The following is a 16668-nucleotide window of genomic DNA, read 5'->3' as shown; positions in this document are numbered from 1 at the left end:
CCGCTCACTCCCCCCTGGTGGGATGGGGGAGAGAATCGGAAGGGTAAAAGTGAGAAAACTCCTGTGTTAAGATAAAGACAGTTTAATAGGTAAAGCAAAAGCTATGCACGCAAGCAAAGCAAAACAAGGAATTCATTCACTACTTTCCATGGGCAGGCAGGTGTTCAGCCATCTCCAGGAAAGCAGGGCTCCATCACATGTAACGGTTACTTGGGAAGACAAACACCATCACTCTGAACGTCCCCCCATTCCTTCTTCTTCCCCCAGCTTTATATGCTGAGCATGATGTCACATGGTATGAAATATCCCTTTGGCCAGTTGGGGTCAACTGTCCCAGCTGTGCCCCCTCCCAACTTCTTGTGTACCTGCAGCCTTCTCAGTCGGTAGAGCATGGGAAGCTGAAAAGTCCTTGGCTAATGTAAGCACTACCTAGCAACAACTAAAACATCGGTGTGTTATCAACATTGTTCTCATCCTAAATCCAAAACATAGCACTGTACCAGCTACTAAGAAGGAAATTAACTCTATCCCTGCCAAAACCAGGACAAGTCCCCAGTGACTGGAAAAAGGGAGAAACATCACACTCATTTTTAAAAAGGGTAGAAAGGAGGACCCTGGGAACTACCAACCAGTCAGCCTCACCTCTCTGCCTGGTAAAATCATAGAACAGATCCTCCTGGAAGCTATGTCAAGGCATATGCATGACAGAGAGGTGATTAGAGACAGTCAGCATGGCTTCACCAAGGGAAAATTCTGCCTGACTAATCTAGCAGCCTTCTACGATGGAGCAACTGCAGCAGTGGACAAGGGAAGAACTACTGATGTCATCTGTACTTCCATAAGGCCTTTGATATGGTCCTTCACAACATTTTTGTCACTAAGTTGGAGAGATATGGGTTTGATGGATGGACTGTTAGATGGATAAGGAACTGGCTGGATGGCTGTGTCCAAAGAGTTACAGTCAATGGTTCAATGTCCAAGTGGAAACCAGTAACGAGTGGTGTCCCTCAAGGATCTGTACTGGGACCAATACTATTTAATATCTTCATCAGTGACATAGACAGTGGGATTCAGTGCACCCTCAGCAACCTTGCAGATGACACCAAGCTGAGTGGTGCAGTTGATAGCTTGAGGGAAGGGATGCCATCCAGAGGGACCTTGACAGGCTTGAGGAGTGGGCCTGTGTGAACCTTATGAAGTTCAACAAGGCCAAGTGCAAGGTCCTGCCACCTGGGTGTGGGCAATTCCCAACATCAATACAGACTGGAGGATGAATGGATTGAAAGCAGCCCTGCAGAGGAGGACTCGGGGGTACTGGTGGATTAAAAACTGGACATGAGCCAGCAATGTGCGCTCGCAGCCCAGAAGGCCAATCGTACCCTGGGCTGCATCAAAAGAAGCATGGCCAACAGGTTGAGGGAGGTGATTTTGCCCCTCTACTCTGCTCTTGTGGGACCCCATCTGGAGTACTGTGTCCAGCTCTGGGGTCCCCAGCACAAGAAAGACACGGACCTGTTAGAGCAGGTCCAGAGGAGGGCCACGAAAATGGTCAGAGGGCTGGAACACTTCTCCTGTGAAGAAAGGCTGAGAGAGTTGGGATTGTTCAGCCTGGAGAAAAGAAGGCTTCGGGGAGACCTTATTGGTGCCTTTCAATATATAAAAAGGCCTTATAGAAAGACAGAGAAAGACTTTTTATGAACGCTTGTAGTGACAGAACAAGGGGGCAAGGGGCAATGGTTTGAAACTGAAAGAGAGTATATTTAGATTGGTTATAAGGAAGAAATTCTTTATGATGAGGGTGGTGAGACACTGGACCAGGTTGCCCAGAGTTGTTGATGCCCCGTCATTGCCAGTGTTCAAGATCGGGTTGGACGGGGCTCTGAGCAACTTGATCTAATGAAAGATGTCCCTGCCCGTGGCAGGGGGGTTGGACTAGATGATCTTTAAAGGTCCTTTCCAACCCAAACTGTGCTATGGTTCTGTGATTTTGTGATTGTCCAGTGGATTGTTTACTCCATACAGAATATCAGCTTGTTCTAAAGGTTCAGAAAGACACTGAGCCTCACTTGTTATTATATCTTGTGGATGGCTTTATACCATAAGAAGTGGGTGTTAAATGATGTTAAATCAAAGTGATATCTTTACTCACCCTTTTTTCCTTCTTGACACTTACATAAATGACTGCATAAGATCCAAGAGAGTATAAAGTTGCATGATTTTTTTTTTTATTTGACTTGTTAACCTACCGGCAAATGTAGAGTGTGTCTAGTCTGTACAATGAACCCCCATGTCAGAGAGATACCTGAGGTAATTCTAAGAAAGATAGCATGTCTGTATAAATCAGCACTCAGCTATGCTGGGTTTGATCCTAGGTGCAGTATAGCCTCTCATTAGAACTAATTACTCTTGGCACAGCATCATGCTGATGCAGCTGTGCAGCTTCCAGAGCTAGTTCATTTGGCACTTAGCTCAGGGATCACTGCAGTCTTGGGCATAGATGTGCACTGTCATTTGGTCAAATAAGTGAAGCTTTCGCTCATTAGTTCAAATGACCATTTCGTTTGGGAATTAGATAAATGATGAAATCTTCCAGATGCTTAGTCCAATTATTGTAAATATGGTCATGATTTTTGACAACTACCTGATTATTAACAGACAGCCAAGCTACGCAGTAATTCCTGCATTGCAGTCAAGCAATTTGGATCAACAATTTCTCTCTGAGGTGTTGGTTTGGTGGCTTTAATTTTTAGTTGTGTCCCTTGAGAAGTGGCCTCCTCAAAGCAAGTCCTGTGTTCCAATATGTCACTTCAGGGTAGCATCTGTAGCCCTTTCCACATATTTTCAGCAGCCAGGAACAACCTATCAATGCTGTTTCAATGTCAGCATTGGCATGGCCATGTCTCACCCCTGTGCAAATTAGGGCAGCAGGGCAGGTGATTTAGAGATAACTTTGTAAACTATCTTTAAACTCAGCTGTCTGAGTATAAGTGGGAAAGGTGGACAAGATGATAGTTGCTTTCACATCCTGGAAAGCCTTCTTTTCTATCCAGAGTCTACTAAAGTCAATGGGAAGGATTCCAGTGACTACAGATGTGAGACCTGATCTTGACCCTGGTGATGGATTCCATATAAAGATACATAAACTACTAGCTCTAGATCACTTTAACATCTCTATCTGTTGATTAAGTTTTCATTCATTTTCAATCATTTCACTGAATTCTGTCTACTGGTTTAGTCCTTTGTCAAAGGTGTATTTATAAACATTGTCCAAGAAGTTTGGCAGATGTTGCCCTTACAGAGATAGAATATTTTCAAGCTGTTTTTTTCACGGAACAAGCAAGCAAAGTGGAGTGTGGAAATATCTGTCTGGCAGGTTTTAGTCTACAGTTTATAGCTTATTGTTGTATCCTGTTTTACAGCCAAGCAAGTGAGCTCTGATTCTAGCCATAACAAGGCATTTATGTTCTAAGAATGGGATTTCAAAAGGATCCTAAAGAAGTTAGATACTATTCCCTTTGATGTAAGTCACTAAAACATCAGTGAGTCCCATTGAAGGGTATAAAAATACATCAGGGGAGGTAAGAGAAACAAAGTACAAGGGAGGAGATGAAAGTATGTGTTTCAGAGAAAGGATAATGGGAGAGAAGGAGAGAAATAGAGAGACAGGCATACAAAACTGACTGCGAGGAGGGTTGTAATCCCTCCTCCTTTTTTTTCACAGCTGATGTGTCTTGAGAACCTCCACCTACTGCTTAGCATCTTGTGAGTACCCACCCATCTGTCAGTGTCTCTTTCTTTGCTGGCAGCCTCATTATAGCTAGACAGCCTAGCCTGCAATTTATCAAGGATCAAACTGGGAAAATAGGAAAAAAAGAGACTTGAAACACAAAGAGTTCTAGGAAAATGGGAGACCTAGCTGTTCATAGATCTTGAATGCCAGAAAAGCCTATCAGTTCATTTAGCCTGACCTTCTGCATAGCAAAAGACATAGAAGTGCATGCTACTTCCCATGCAGTTGAGCCTCAGAACTTGTGTTTAACTAAAGCATATCTACCACAAAGCCTTGAAAGGAAGGACCCAAGGAACACAGAATCCCACAGACAATGCAGTCATAGAATAATAGAATCATAGAATACCAGGTTGGAAAGGACCTCAAGGAATATCTGGTCCAACCTTTCTTGGCAAAAGCATGGTCTAGACAAGATGGCCCAGCACCCTGTCCAGCTGAATCTTAAAAGTGTCCAATGTTGGGGAATCCACCACTTCACTGGGGAGATTATTCCAATGGCTGATTGTTCTCATTGTGAAAAATTTTCCTCTTGTGTCCAATCAGAATCTCCCCAGGAGTAACTTGTACCCATTACCACTCGTCTTTTCCATGTGACTCCTTGTAAAAAGGGAGTCTCCATCTTCTTTGGAGCCACCCTTTAAATACTGGAACGTGGTGATAAGGTCTCCCCTAAGCCTTCTTTTCTCAAGGCTGAACAAACCAAGTTCTCTCAGCCTTTCCTCATATGGTAGGCTTCCCAGTCCTTTGATCATCTTTGTGGCCCTTCTCTGGACCCTCTCCAGCCTGTCCATATCTTTTTTGTATAGCGGGGACCAAAACCAAACACAGTATTCCAGGTGTGGCCTGGCAAGCACTGAGTAGAGTGGGATAATGACTTCTTTCTCTCTGCTGGTGATGCCCTTGTTGATGCAACCCAGCATCCTGTTGGCTTTCTTTGCCACAGTAGAACACTGTTCACTCATATTGAGCTTGTTGTCCACCAGGACCCCCAGATCCCTTTCCACAGGGATGCTCCCCAGCCAGGTAGATTCCAGCCTGTGCTGCACTCCTAGATTATGTTTTCCCAGGTGCAAGATCTTACATTTGTCTCTGTGGAACTTCATAAGGTTCTTGTTAGCCCACTCTTCCAGCCTATCCAGGTCTTCCTGCAGAGCGCCTCAGTCGTGTCCCTTCCTTTTTATGGGCAAATGCCTCATAGATTTAAGATGAGGAAATGGGATCTGAATAGAGCTAAAAAACAAGAACACAGAACAAAGAGTGAGAAGGGCATTTTGTTTGCCAAAGTTACACTTCTATGTTCTGAACAGATGGCTGACAATGACCTGAGACCTTAGAAAATTGAATCGATGAAAGAAACGTGCTCAGATTTAATTATACGTAATTGCACAAAGCACAGAAAGGGTAAAACTAAGCCACAAGTCTCAGTTTATTGAGTGAATATGTATGCCAGGAGCACTTAAAAAATTCATCCTTGTTCAATTTTATGAAGTTTCCATCACAAAACCTTGTACTGACTGAATAAACTAAACCCCATATTTATTTTCTTTTTTTATTTCATAATTAAGCAATTTCAGACGTTTGTTCAATGTCTAATCCTCATTCTCATTTCTTAGAACAACTGGCTTGAGTTTTATGGTATTTGGTAGAATAGAAAATAAAATGATCGTTAGGAAAACTCACTTCATGAGCTACAAAGTGACCGACGAGTAGAAATCTCTGGGACCTATGCAGCTCATTTTCTACATGTTTCTGAAAAAATCCTGCTCTGGTTCAGTTGGTCACTGTGAATAAATAGTCACATGTGCACATGTATGTTAGATATCTTTTAATCATCCCCTTTAAAAGTTTAACAGAATAACACCACTGTCATGTCAACCAAGGATGTATTTGAGTCAAAGATGCCACATCATGAAAGGGTTGTGTGTGTAGACATAGAGAGATTGAAAAGTAAACCATACTTAGGAAAAAAAACTAAATGATTGCTACTCTTCTACATAACTAGTTACACTGAACTTCTGAACAAATTTGATGTTGCACTGTGTCTCACTGAGATGGAGTTAGCTTTCTCCACAGCAGCCCATATGGTGGTGTGTTTTGGATTTGTGCCTAAAACAGTGTTTTGGCTATTGCTGAGCAGTGGTTGCACAGTGTCAAAGCTTTCTCTCTTTCCCATTTCTCCCCCAGTCAGTAGGCTGAGGGTAGCAAAGAAGTTGGAAAGGGACACAGCCAGGACAGTTGACCATTATCCAAAGGGATACTCCATACTGTACAACACCATGGTCAGCAGTAAAGCTGGGGTAGAGGAAAAAGAAAGAGTGGGGGCAGTGCAGTGTGCCCAAAGCCCCATCCAACCTGATCTTGAACACTTCATTCCCCCAGTCCCTGCCTTGAGATTCAGGGACTCAAAAGATGTGGGAAGAGCAATTGCCAGTGAAAACTGAGACAAAAAAGTTGTTGAGTACCTCAGCCTTCTCCGTGTCAGTTGTCACCAGATCCCCTGTCTCATTTATTGGGGGGTACAATTTCTTTTGTCTTCCTTTTCTGACTAACATGCCTGTTATCAGATGTTCATCCATTTCTGTTAAGGTACAAGTACCAATCATTTTACCTAGAGATGCCCCTGGTTGGAGAAAATACTTAATCTGTAGACTCAAAAATTCATTCCAATGGAAAGTGAGAATGAAGAGTCAGAACCAGCAATATAACTTGCATGTGAGACGTACTGTCATGCAGCCTCTGCCCATCTGCAAAGCCCTTCTCATTGACATACTGCATGTTTTTTCAGTCCACCAGTCTAGCAAATAAGTTTCCTCCCCTTTGGTTTATGAGTCATGTTTTTAGGTTGCTTGGGGATGGATCAGCACAGTCCATAGATGCTGTACTGCCTTCTCTAACTTTCAGCATGTCAGCAAGTACATGCACTGAAAACGGCCTTTGATGAGAAGATTTTTCTGGAATGCTTTTCCTTCCTAACTATAAGATTAAATATAAAAATACAATATTAATTTATACAAATGGTACGCTTACTTTTATGTCAGAGTGAATAATTTTCTCCAGTAAGTACAAATTTCATTGTAAGTCTTTCAGGCTGTGATACAGATTTCAGTTTAAAGCCATGCATAAAGCTAGACTATGCAGGCACAGAACTTCTGCTTGAAATATCTCTATTTGCCAATTCTCTACACTTTGTCTTTCTCTTTTAAAGGAAGAATAATCTTCCTTTAAAAAATTAGAGATGCTTCGATCCAGAAGACCAAGAGCTTGCAAACAAAGAAGCATTCTTGCAGAGGTTTTCAAAATCCTGGATGGGGTTGTACTCAAGGTACCCACAAGCAATATCAGCAGTGCCATTGGTTGCCTCAGAATAAGACGAAAAGTCTGCTAAGGGGTTCTCATTTTACAGCCTTATAGACAGACTGCTTTTGGGAAGCAATTCAAGCCTGACAGTGAAGAGATCCGAGGCAGTTCTTCAAAACAATATTAAAGGAGAATTACACACACACCCTTAAAAATAGACTTGAACACAACATACAACTTAAGTACTGGAGAGATTTTACTCTAATTCCTAATTTCCCTGAGTTTATTGGCAGAACCGCTGAAGTTATAAGACGTAATAACATTAAAATGAAACATCTTTATTTCTTTAATGGCAAGCTTTGGCTCATACAGATTTTCTGTCTTGTAAAGTGCAAAAGGCCAAACAGACTAAATTCATGGCTTATGAAAGGCAGTTCATTCAAGAAATGAAATTATTTTATTCAGCAGAGAACAGAGAGTACAAAAGCAATAAAATATGATTTTAATTTTTTCCTTTAGAAATAGCCAATTTTGCAGGAAAAAATCAAAAGTGTCAATTGTGTAATAAATTTGGTTTGAAAGAACATTCTCTGTAAAAATCCTATCCTTCCAGTTTTAATAAAAATGCATTTAATTATGTCTGACATAACCTTGTGAAAATCTATCAGGCCATGTACAAAAATATTTCCCACTATTTATCAGTATTGTTAGTGATAATAATCATGGAGTGGTGCTTCTACCACAATTTAATAGCCTTGCTGAGTAAGATTTTTATAAGACTGTTTCATTAATTCAACCAAACAAGAAACCACAGCTGTACTGGAACACTGACCATAATTGGGCACCCGAGATTTTTCAGGAGAATTAAAAGGTTGTTGAGGCTTTTTTATTTTATATGTAAGAAAAACAAATTAAATGGAACTCTTGGTTGTCTTTACTTCTGTCTGGTATCCTCCTTTATGAATGCTATCATTGATAATCTGTTTTCTGGTAACCCTTTCGTCTGATGTTTTGCCACCATAATACAATTTACAGCTCCAAATTATATAAACTAAATATCAGTAGGAAAGTCAAAACTATATTTCTTCATTCCAAAATGATCTATATATTATTAATCACAGTCCCTGTTTAATAATAAGTATCAATTATACAGTTTGCTAAGGATGACCTGGTGGAATGTCTAGTAGAGCCTAATGGACATTTGTAAAATTTCTCAACATGTTTTGAATCATCCACTATATATAGGGCACTGTAGTACTTGCTAAGAATCCGTTTCTTTTTCAGCCATAAATCTCACATAGGTCATTACCACTGCATTATTAGTTCATTGTAAAAATCAATTGCCCCTCAAAAGAAAAAAGAAGTAGACTTCTTCTGCATCACTTTTTTATCAAAATACATATTTCCCTAAAAAAACCTATGGAAACTAGAAAGCTGCAGAAATCAAAAATTAATGTCATTGTTTCAGAGTCTGTTGATGTTCTCTTCTAAAAGCTGGTGAACAGGTTTTTCCAATATTACTGAAATTATTAGTGGAAATAAAAAATCCTCTTTAAGGATATAATTTATTCTGGTTAAATTTTACAAGCCAAACCGATTTGATTTCCATCACATACTATAGAAACTTTTCACAATGGCTTCCTTGGAAATACTTTAACTCCTACTCAAGTTAGAAGGAACTGAACGTGCTTATAAATTCTGAAGGTGTCTGAGCAGTAGGTATTTCTGGTAAATATGACTCTTGTATTTAGGAAGTATAAGTGAATTTGTTTACAACATAAGATGGGTTCCCTTTTGCTTGGTGTTTCAGCTGCTACGGAGGTTTCCTTTTCATTCGATGTTGGAAATGGGCCCGTGGAAATCATCGTTAGATCTCCCAACCAGCTCAATGATGACCAATGGCATCGGGTCAATGCTGAGAGGAATGTCAAACAGGCCAGCCTGCAGGTAGACCAGTTACCCCTGGAGGTCCGGAAAGCACCAACAGAAGGACACACACGACTGGAATTGTACAGCCAGCTCTATGTTGGTAAGATGCAGAGCGTGTAACAGGGCTTTGCTCTCACATGCTGAACGCTCTTTGCCTCGTGTCTTGCCAGCAGCAGTTAGTTTAATGTGGGAAGTTGCACTACTGAAGCACTTGCATGACAGCACGGGGGAGGAAGGGATGGGAATTAAAAAAAAAAAAAAAGACAAGCATGTCCATAATTACAGAAGTAAGAAGATCAACTAAGAGAAAAATATTCTGTGCTGGCAACCTGTCATTTTTGTCTTTCTCCACCTGCAGCTCCTGGCTGAAAGTACCTCTAGCAGGCAGTAGTGTCAAACTCCTTTTTTGCCAAGTGTCTCTCTCAAGCACACACACTTATTCACCACGGAAGTGAAAAATGCTGCATAGGTCTTGCCAGGACTGCATGTGCCTGCAGTGCCCATCCTAGCACTTTCAGCCTCTTTAGGTTTGATCACCCACGCTTTTGCGTTCACGGCTCTCGCTGCAGTCTTTTCCCTTTAGTCCCACGGGCTGTTTGCCCATTCAATGTAGGAAAGAATCGCACAGTGTTACACAAATGCATTCCCTGGAACCAAGTTAGTCCAGCTGCTTTCTGGAGCTGCTGGTCTCCACTACATTTTGGGCATGCTATTCCAGCAGCACTTGTATTTCTCTGACTGTTAGCCCCAGGGCTGCGAAGTGCAGACATGCCAAGTGCCATTAGCTGGAATCAGAACTGCATGAAACATTGAGCAAAGAAGCACTTTCCTACCTCTCTAGATATCTGCTAACAGGAGAAGAGGGAAGGGGGAAGGAAAAAAAGACATGATCTCATTTTTTTCCCATGTTAGTCAGGGTTCAACAGCAGAAATTAATTAAAATGGTGTTTAAAGCTTTCACTGCCTTAGTAAACAGCACAGTGTCACTGCAAACTGTGTATAATGTGTCACCAGATGTGCAGTCATTATTTACAAGCTCAGATTCTCCTTTACTGCTGACTGTGATCCCAATAAAAGGCAGTTTCAAAATAAGCTGAAATGTGAAGTTTGTTTAAAAGAGGGAGCCTTAACCTTTTAAAATAAATACCAAGCCTTTTGCTGAAAACAGGAAGAGATGGATTTTTTCCCAGCCTGAGTTCTTGGGGAATTGTTAATAATGATGATTTTTATTGGTAGTTTTGAATTAACTGTATCCCCAGCAATGTTTTGAAATATCTAGTACCAAGTATCTACCAATAGTATCTAGTACTATTGCCAAAAACTGAATGTCCAAATCTGTACCAGATTTTCTTTCTTTCTGAATCATATCCATTTCATATAACTTGGTGATTGGAGCACACATCTCAAAGAACAGATTTAAATCTTTACCCAGAGTCAGACAGAGAATCGATTTGAGTTGGAATGTCCCAAATGAACACCCTGAACATCGGGGCCTGGAGAGTAATACCAAACAAGAATTGTTTTGCTGCCTCCTGTTCCACTTTCTGTAGAATAAATATCTATTCCCTGGGCCAGCGAGAGAGCCTGAGGGGTGATGACTTCATGTCCTAGGGGCTAGGACAGTCACCGAGAGGGGGAAAGAAGGGAATTAGAAGTATTAGGGTTTTCTTCATCACTGCAGTGTATATGAGTTTCTATAGAATGGAACCACACCAGAATGCCCTCTGCCCTGTGCACTCGACAGAGACCGAGCATTGCCTCCTCTTACTCCAAATTATCCAGTTACCAGCTGTTGATTTGAAGCAGCCCTCTCTCTTTGGTTTGTATTTAGTCCTCTTCCCCACTCAGGTAAATATCAGCTTCTGTGCTCTGTGGTGATGAGTGTTCAGATCTCCTCAGGGACTCTTCAGCACCTGCGGCACTGCAGTAATCAAAGAGATGAGAGGATGAGGGGAAGGGATGACAGCCACTCATTGTTATTTGCTGCATTTTTTAGGGTTTTCTTGTTTCTAATCCAGCCCCAGATAAGACTTTCCTAGCTGAAATCACATTTTTCAGCAAGTGTTTACTAGGGGGAAAAAAGGAACAGTTCTTATTGACTGCTAAGAAAAACCATCTCAACCCAGATTTTCAAATGTAGCTCTTCAATGTTACATCCTTCACCTTATACTCAGACAACTAAACTATATACCCAATGTTGCTTGGAAATTAACATCTATATTTCCTATTGCAACTGAGAGTGGGGATTTAAATCTTTTCCTTCTTTCCTCATTGTGGCTTTGAAAAATGTAACACTGCGTAACAAATTATGGCATTATTATTAGCATCCATCATCACTGATCATATGGAGAGTAAGGCTATACCTTAGCAATTGAGCCAAGCCCATTTCTTCCACTATTATCTCTAAAAATCTTGATGTTGAAATGAAATGTCTTACAGTGGAGAGCTAGAATCTCTAATGTCTAATCAGTGTAAAGCAAACACACCTACTATTTATGCTTATTTATGGTATGGTATCAAAAGGTTAGGTTTCACTGATTTCATTGTCATTAGGACAAAGCAATTCCTTGTCTTTACAAAGAAACCACTTATTTCCAGCTGTTGTCACAAGCTTAGCAGGATATTTCATGTAAAGCAACAACAATAAAATCTGTTCGGTGTTGTCTCACATTTTTACATTCCCTCTCAGGTGCTGCAGGAGGCCAGCGAGGCTTCCTAGGTTGCATTCGTTCATTAAGGATGAACGGGGTGACACTGGACCTGGAAGAGAGAGCGAAAGTCACTCCAGGGGTGAAGCCTGGCTGCTCTGGCCATTGCACGAGCTATGGGATGTACTGCGCAAATGGTGGTAAATGTGTCGAGAAATACAACGGCTACTCCTGTGACTGCTCCAAAACTGCCTATGATGGGCCATTTTGCATTAAAGGTAAATGCTTTAGTGTGGGAGGCAGAGTATGGGTAGAACTATCTGCCTGAGAAGAAACTCGATAGAATCAATGCTTCAGCTTTTATTAATTAAACAAGTAAATCCTGTTTAATACTTCTTACAAACAAGTCAAATTATATACCCATGATTGAAATGTGATGATTTACAACCACATCTCTCATTAGTACTAATATATGTTACCTATTTAAACCAAATAACACAACAACAAAATGCATCAGGAATGCCTGTAGTCATAGCAGGTCTGGCAGACTGTATTCCACAGTCTTGAGCTGTTGAACAATAAATTCCTACTAGCACAATGTCATGGTTACTTCTTTAGAAAAAACATGGATTTAAACAAAAGCTACCTAGTTTCATTCAGAAAAATATTTGGAGATACATAGGTGTGAGCTTTGAGTTTAATATCTTATAAATTGGGAGGCCAGCATTTGGATTAAAAATTTTATCCATCCATAACCAGATCAAGTCTTCTAGTAGCTCAAACTGGGTTAGAGATTGAACTTGCTAAGGTAAGGGAAGGTAGAGAGCTGCCACATCTATGTCAGTCCTTTGGAAATGCCTAAAGTATGTTCTGAATTTTCAAAATCAATGATTGTAAGAGACCGATTTACTATGGACACACATGCCTGCATAAGAAAGACAGACAAGGAGTGAGGGAAAGAGGGATCTTACATACAAAAAAAAAGTGAGAATGAAGATGCTAATTTATTTCCACATTTTTTTTTTATTTTGACCAGAAATTATTGTGACAAAATAGCAATGGGAATATAATTTTCCAAATGTTTGCACTGTTTGCAGGCTTTGTGGCCATTCATTTTTTCCCCTTACATTTCATAGGATATTCTCATTATATTCTTGAAATATTCTTCTCAACATTTCTAAAGGTTTCGTCACATTTACCTGAGGTGCTAATACCTCTCAGCAGCTCTCTTTTACTGTGCTTTTATTGGTACACAAAATCATCCAGTCTGTTGCTTTTCCTAATCATTTTAAAAGCTTTCTCAAAAGGTACTAATCCTACAGTTTCAACTAAAAAATGTGAAGGCTCTTCTCATCAGTATATGTGATGTTAAAGAAACCTCTAGCCTCATAAACTGCCCTTCTGCTTTTACGTTACCCACTGTACGAGGAATCCTGCAGGCAGGCTGGGTCACCAGTCACCAAATTCCCCTCATGAAGCTGTCCTGGCAGTAGGGGAAAGCTCCCGTCTTTTGACATTCTGGTTTCCAGCTCCTTCTTAGCTTCTCTTTTTCTTCCAAGTCAAACTTCGACGATTACTTTGCAAATATCCATACGCTGCTCCCTTCCAGACACACTTAGAGGAAACCAAGTTTACAACAGAAAGAGGCAGTCTTTTTACCTGATGCTGGGTTATGGACTGTATTCTCTCCTCACACACTTCAGCCAGCTTCATTTATATCCACATGTATCCATCTTCATTTCATTTCATTTTATCATAACAGAGCTTTGTCCATTGCTGATGTTGCTCATACATTGGAGCACCCTCTTCTAAAAGCTAAGGGACTGTTTTCACATCACCAGATATTCTGATGAATGTCTAGCATGATTATTTTATAAATTCCAATAAATATTATGTATTTCTAGTGCAGCAGAAGTGAAGCAGCTGCTACTTTAGGTAATGGCTTCCACTGTGCTTGCATGCAGGAATTTCATCAGGTTTCACTATGCTGTGTTGCTTCAAAGACAAATTATAAAACATGTCCATCACATTCAGGACTGTACATACAGTAACTCCTGAGAATGTGAGCACAGTGATTTCAGTTAATTTAGCAAATGGTTTGTCATGAATTGAAGAATGGTAATGCATATTTAGTATTTACAGTTACGTTAGAGGAAACCCATTCAGGCTGGAACTGGGTCAGTCTCTTACAGATCACACACGTTGACTCAAAAAAAGAAAAGAAAAGAAAGAAAAGAAAAGAAAAGAAAAGAAAAGAAAAGAAAAGAAAAGAAAAGAAAAGAAAAGAAAAGAAAAGAAAAGAAAAGAAAAGAAAAGAAAAGAAAAGAAAAGAAAAGAAAAGAAAAGAAAAGAAAAGAAAAGAAAAGAAAAGAAAAGAAAAGAAAAGAAAAGAATTGCTGCCATGCCATATTCAGTGAATTCACTTTTTAGGTTTTTTCCTGTATTTCCAAAACGCATCACGCTGGCTTTTATTTGTGTTTTTCTGTTTCTCTTATGCATAGATAAACCCCAAACTTCTGCCAAAACTAGCTCTAAGCTAAAGTGTTTTATTTTTCCTGGATGTGGAGCTAACAGAATAAAAAATACCATTAGGGGAATAATTGAGCACCTAGCACAGACAAACCCTGGTTTTGGCTGGTCTGTAAGCACTGTCACAGCAACAGCAGTAATATTGTACTATATTACACTATAATATTCTCCTTATCAGCCTCCCAGTCCAGCCAAAGGCCCAGAGCTCTGACAGTGATACTTGGGGCATGCTGTAAAACTTGCTGTAAGCTACTGCTGCTGGGCAGCACTGAGTCATGCAAAGGTACTCATGCTAGCATGGGAATCTCTGTACCACACAGAGTTGTGCCGTTTAAACATGACATCAGATCTCTGCTTTAAAACTATTGCAGGCTAAAAATATCTATTTAAGTCCTTAAGATCTTATGTATAAAATGCAAATTACCAATTTCCTATCTGTTAGTGCTGAAAACTGAAGTACTCATCTAGAATATCCCCAAGTATGATTTAGTGTGGGTGAATTCATGGGGCTTCTCTGTAGAAACAACAATGTGGCACTGGGATAAAGTTTGAGGATAAATTAAACACAAAATAGACTGGGTTTGGAGCATCTTGTGATCAAAACAATTGTAAAACCTCTGTAACAAACAGTGCTGATAATGAGATCCTTAAAACAGTTCATTTTCAGCCCATTAAATTTTACATTGTAAATTTAACTTGCATTAAGCCTTTTAAATCAAGTAAAGCACTGGAACATCTTGTGCATGTTGTCAAACTCCCTAGACCTGTGAAAGAAGAGGATCCTACATTTTCTTTCTAATAGCAGCTACTGGAATCTTGTACCTTTTGGTCCATGAGACAAGACTGGATATATTTTCGAGATACAAAGGGCAAACATACAGTACTAACGACAGCAAAATAAATACTGGCAAAACAGCCGAGTATATTTTAGTTAAAAACAGAAATTAAAAATTATAAAAATTATAAAATTTCTTGGAAAATAGCAGGGAATCTTTCCCTGCTTTCCCTGTAAAATAAAAATGTTACCTAAATTATATTTTAGTTTATTTGGATGAAACATCGCAATTCTGATATTTCAATTAATTTTTCATTAACACTTTGACACTTTCCCCTCTCTAAAAGCGCTGAAATGTCTGTGAACATGTTTTTAAAGACTATAGTCTCTGTTTTCAACCAATTCCATTCTTTATAGAAAGGACAGAGTTGAATACTGCTCTGTCACTTGTAGTTTTCTAACCTGCACCACAGTATGCAGTTGGATGCTGTGATGTTGGGTGAGTCTAATATGAGGCAAGCAAGAATATTTTCCTTTGTTACCTTCACTAGGAATTCACGTCAGCTGCCAAGAAATAACAAGGTTAGTGCCTTGCATGATAAACTAGGACTAGGTTTCATTATTTTACTCCTCTGAGTAAATCTTCCAGGCCAAGTAGCTCTGTTGATTTAATAATCAATAGTGCCTGACTATCACACTCAAACCAATATGAAATATTACCAGAAAAATATGCCACTCCGCAGGAGTGAAAGGTGGCATAATATAATACCCTTCAATACACCACAGTCTTCTCTTCACATTGATTTTAATTTGCCACAGGAAGCTTCTCTTATCCAAAAATTTTATTTTGATATTCAAGTCACTTCCCCATGGTAAACTTTTTGAGGTTGGTTACATAATGAAACTGCTAGCAGAAGTGATAGGAAAAATTAAAGGAAAAAAACCCCATCATTAGTGTAAGGAAATCACCATACAATGGTTCATAAGTAATAAAGGCATCTCACAGTAAAAACAGGCCTCGCATATTGTGGATTCTTTTGCTGATGAAATCCATCCTTAGAGCCACTGATTGATGACTGACAAGAAATTGCATTGTCTCCAGCCTTATTAGCAGCAGATCACAATGTGATTGATGTGGTAGTGGCCTGGGAATTATACTATTTTTTTACAAGGACAAAAAAAGTGCAAAAACGCAGTCTGACATCTATTTTAACTTTATTTCTGTTTTGTATTTGGGGCATATGCAATTGGCTTCACTTCTTTCATTGCTCAGAGAAATTGTTCTGAGGAATAGCTGCAGTGTTTCTGCAGTCCTACAGATTGCTTTCTGACCTTTCCCTGTCCTTTGCTTAAGCATAAATTCACTTTTTTTTCCTCCCACAGCTGTCCTAACATCATAAAAGCATTTCTGAGAAAACAATTAATTTTTGTTCCTTTAAAAAACAAACGCTTTCCTCCCTTTAAACAAAAAGAGTGAAGGTCAAATGCTGAAATGGCTATGCAGAGCGTGTGGCAGCACTGTGATATGGGGGATCCCCCAGGGAGAAAGCATTCCTCCTTTGGGTATTGAAGTACTGTGGATCATCACTAGGAGAAGAAATTGCCCATCACCAAGAGAGTGTGGCCAAAAAAAAAAAAAAATAAATAGCTGGTTCTGTGACTCATGTGCCTTCAGGTGTGCTGGAAGGGTAAATTCAAAG

General features: G+C 39.8%; 1 protein-coding gene across 1 annotated transcript in view; it reads left to right on the top strand.

The window, feature by feature from the left end:
* Positions 1–16668, top strand: part of CNTNAP2 (contactin associated protein 2) — a 1225394-nt gene that overhangs the window by 1104182 nt on the left and 104544 nt on the right. Inside the window, exons 17-18 of the mRNA XM_076330744.1 lie at positions 8898–9116; positions 11706–11942. Coding sequence (XP_076186859.1) covers positions 8898–9116; positions 11706–11942 — 456 coding nt within the window. The remainder of the gene's footprint in view (positions 1–8897; positions 9117–11705; positions 11943–16668) is intronic.

This window comes from Aptenodytes patagonicus, chromosome 2 (assembly GCF_965638725.1).
Source record: "Aptenodytes patagonicus chromosome 2, bAptPat1.pri.cur, whole genome shotgun sequence".
Classification (NCBI taxonomy): domain Eukaryota; kingdom Metazoa; phylum Chordata; class Aves; order Sphenisciformes; family Spheniscidae; genus Aptenodytes; species Aptenodytes patagonicus.
Note: the sequence above shows the minus strand (reverse complement) of the source record. Positions and strands in the feature narration are given on the sequence as shown.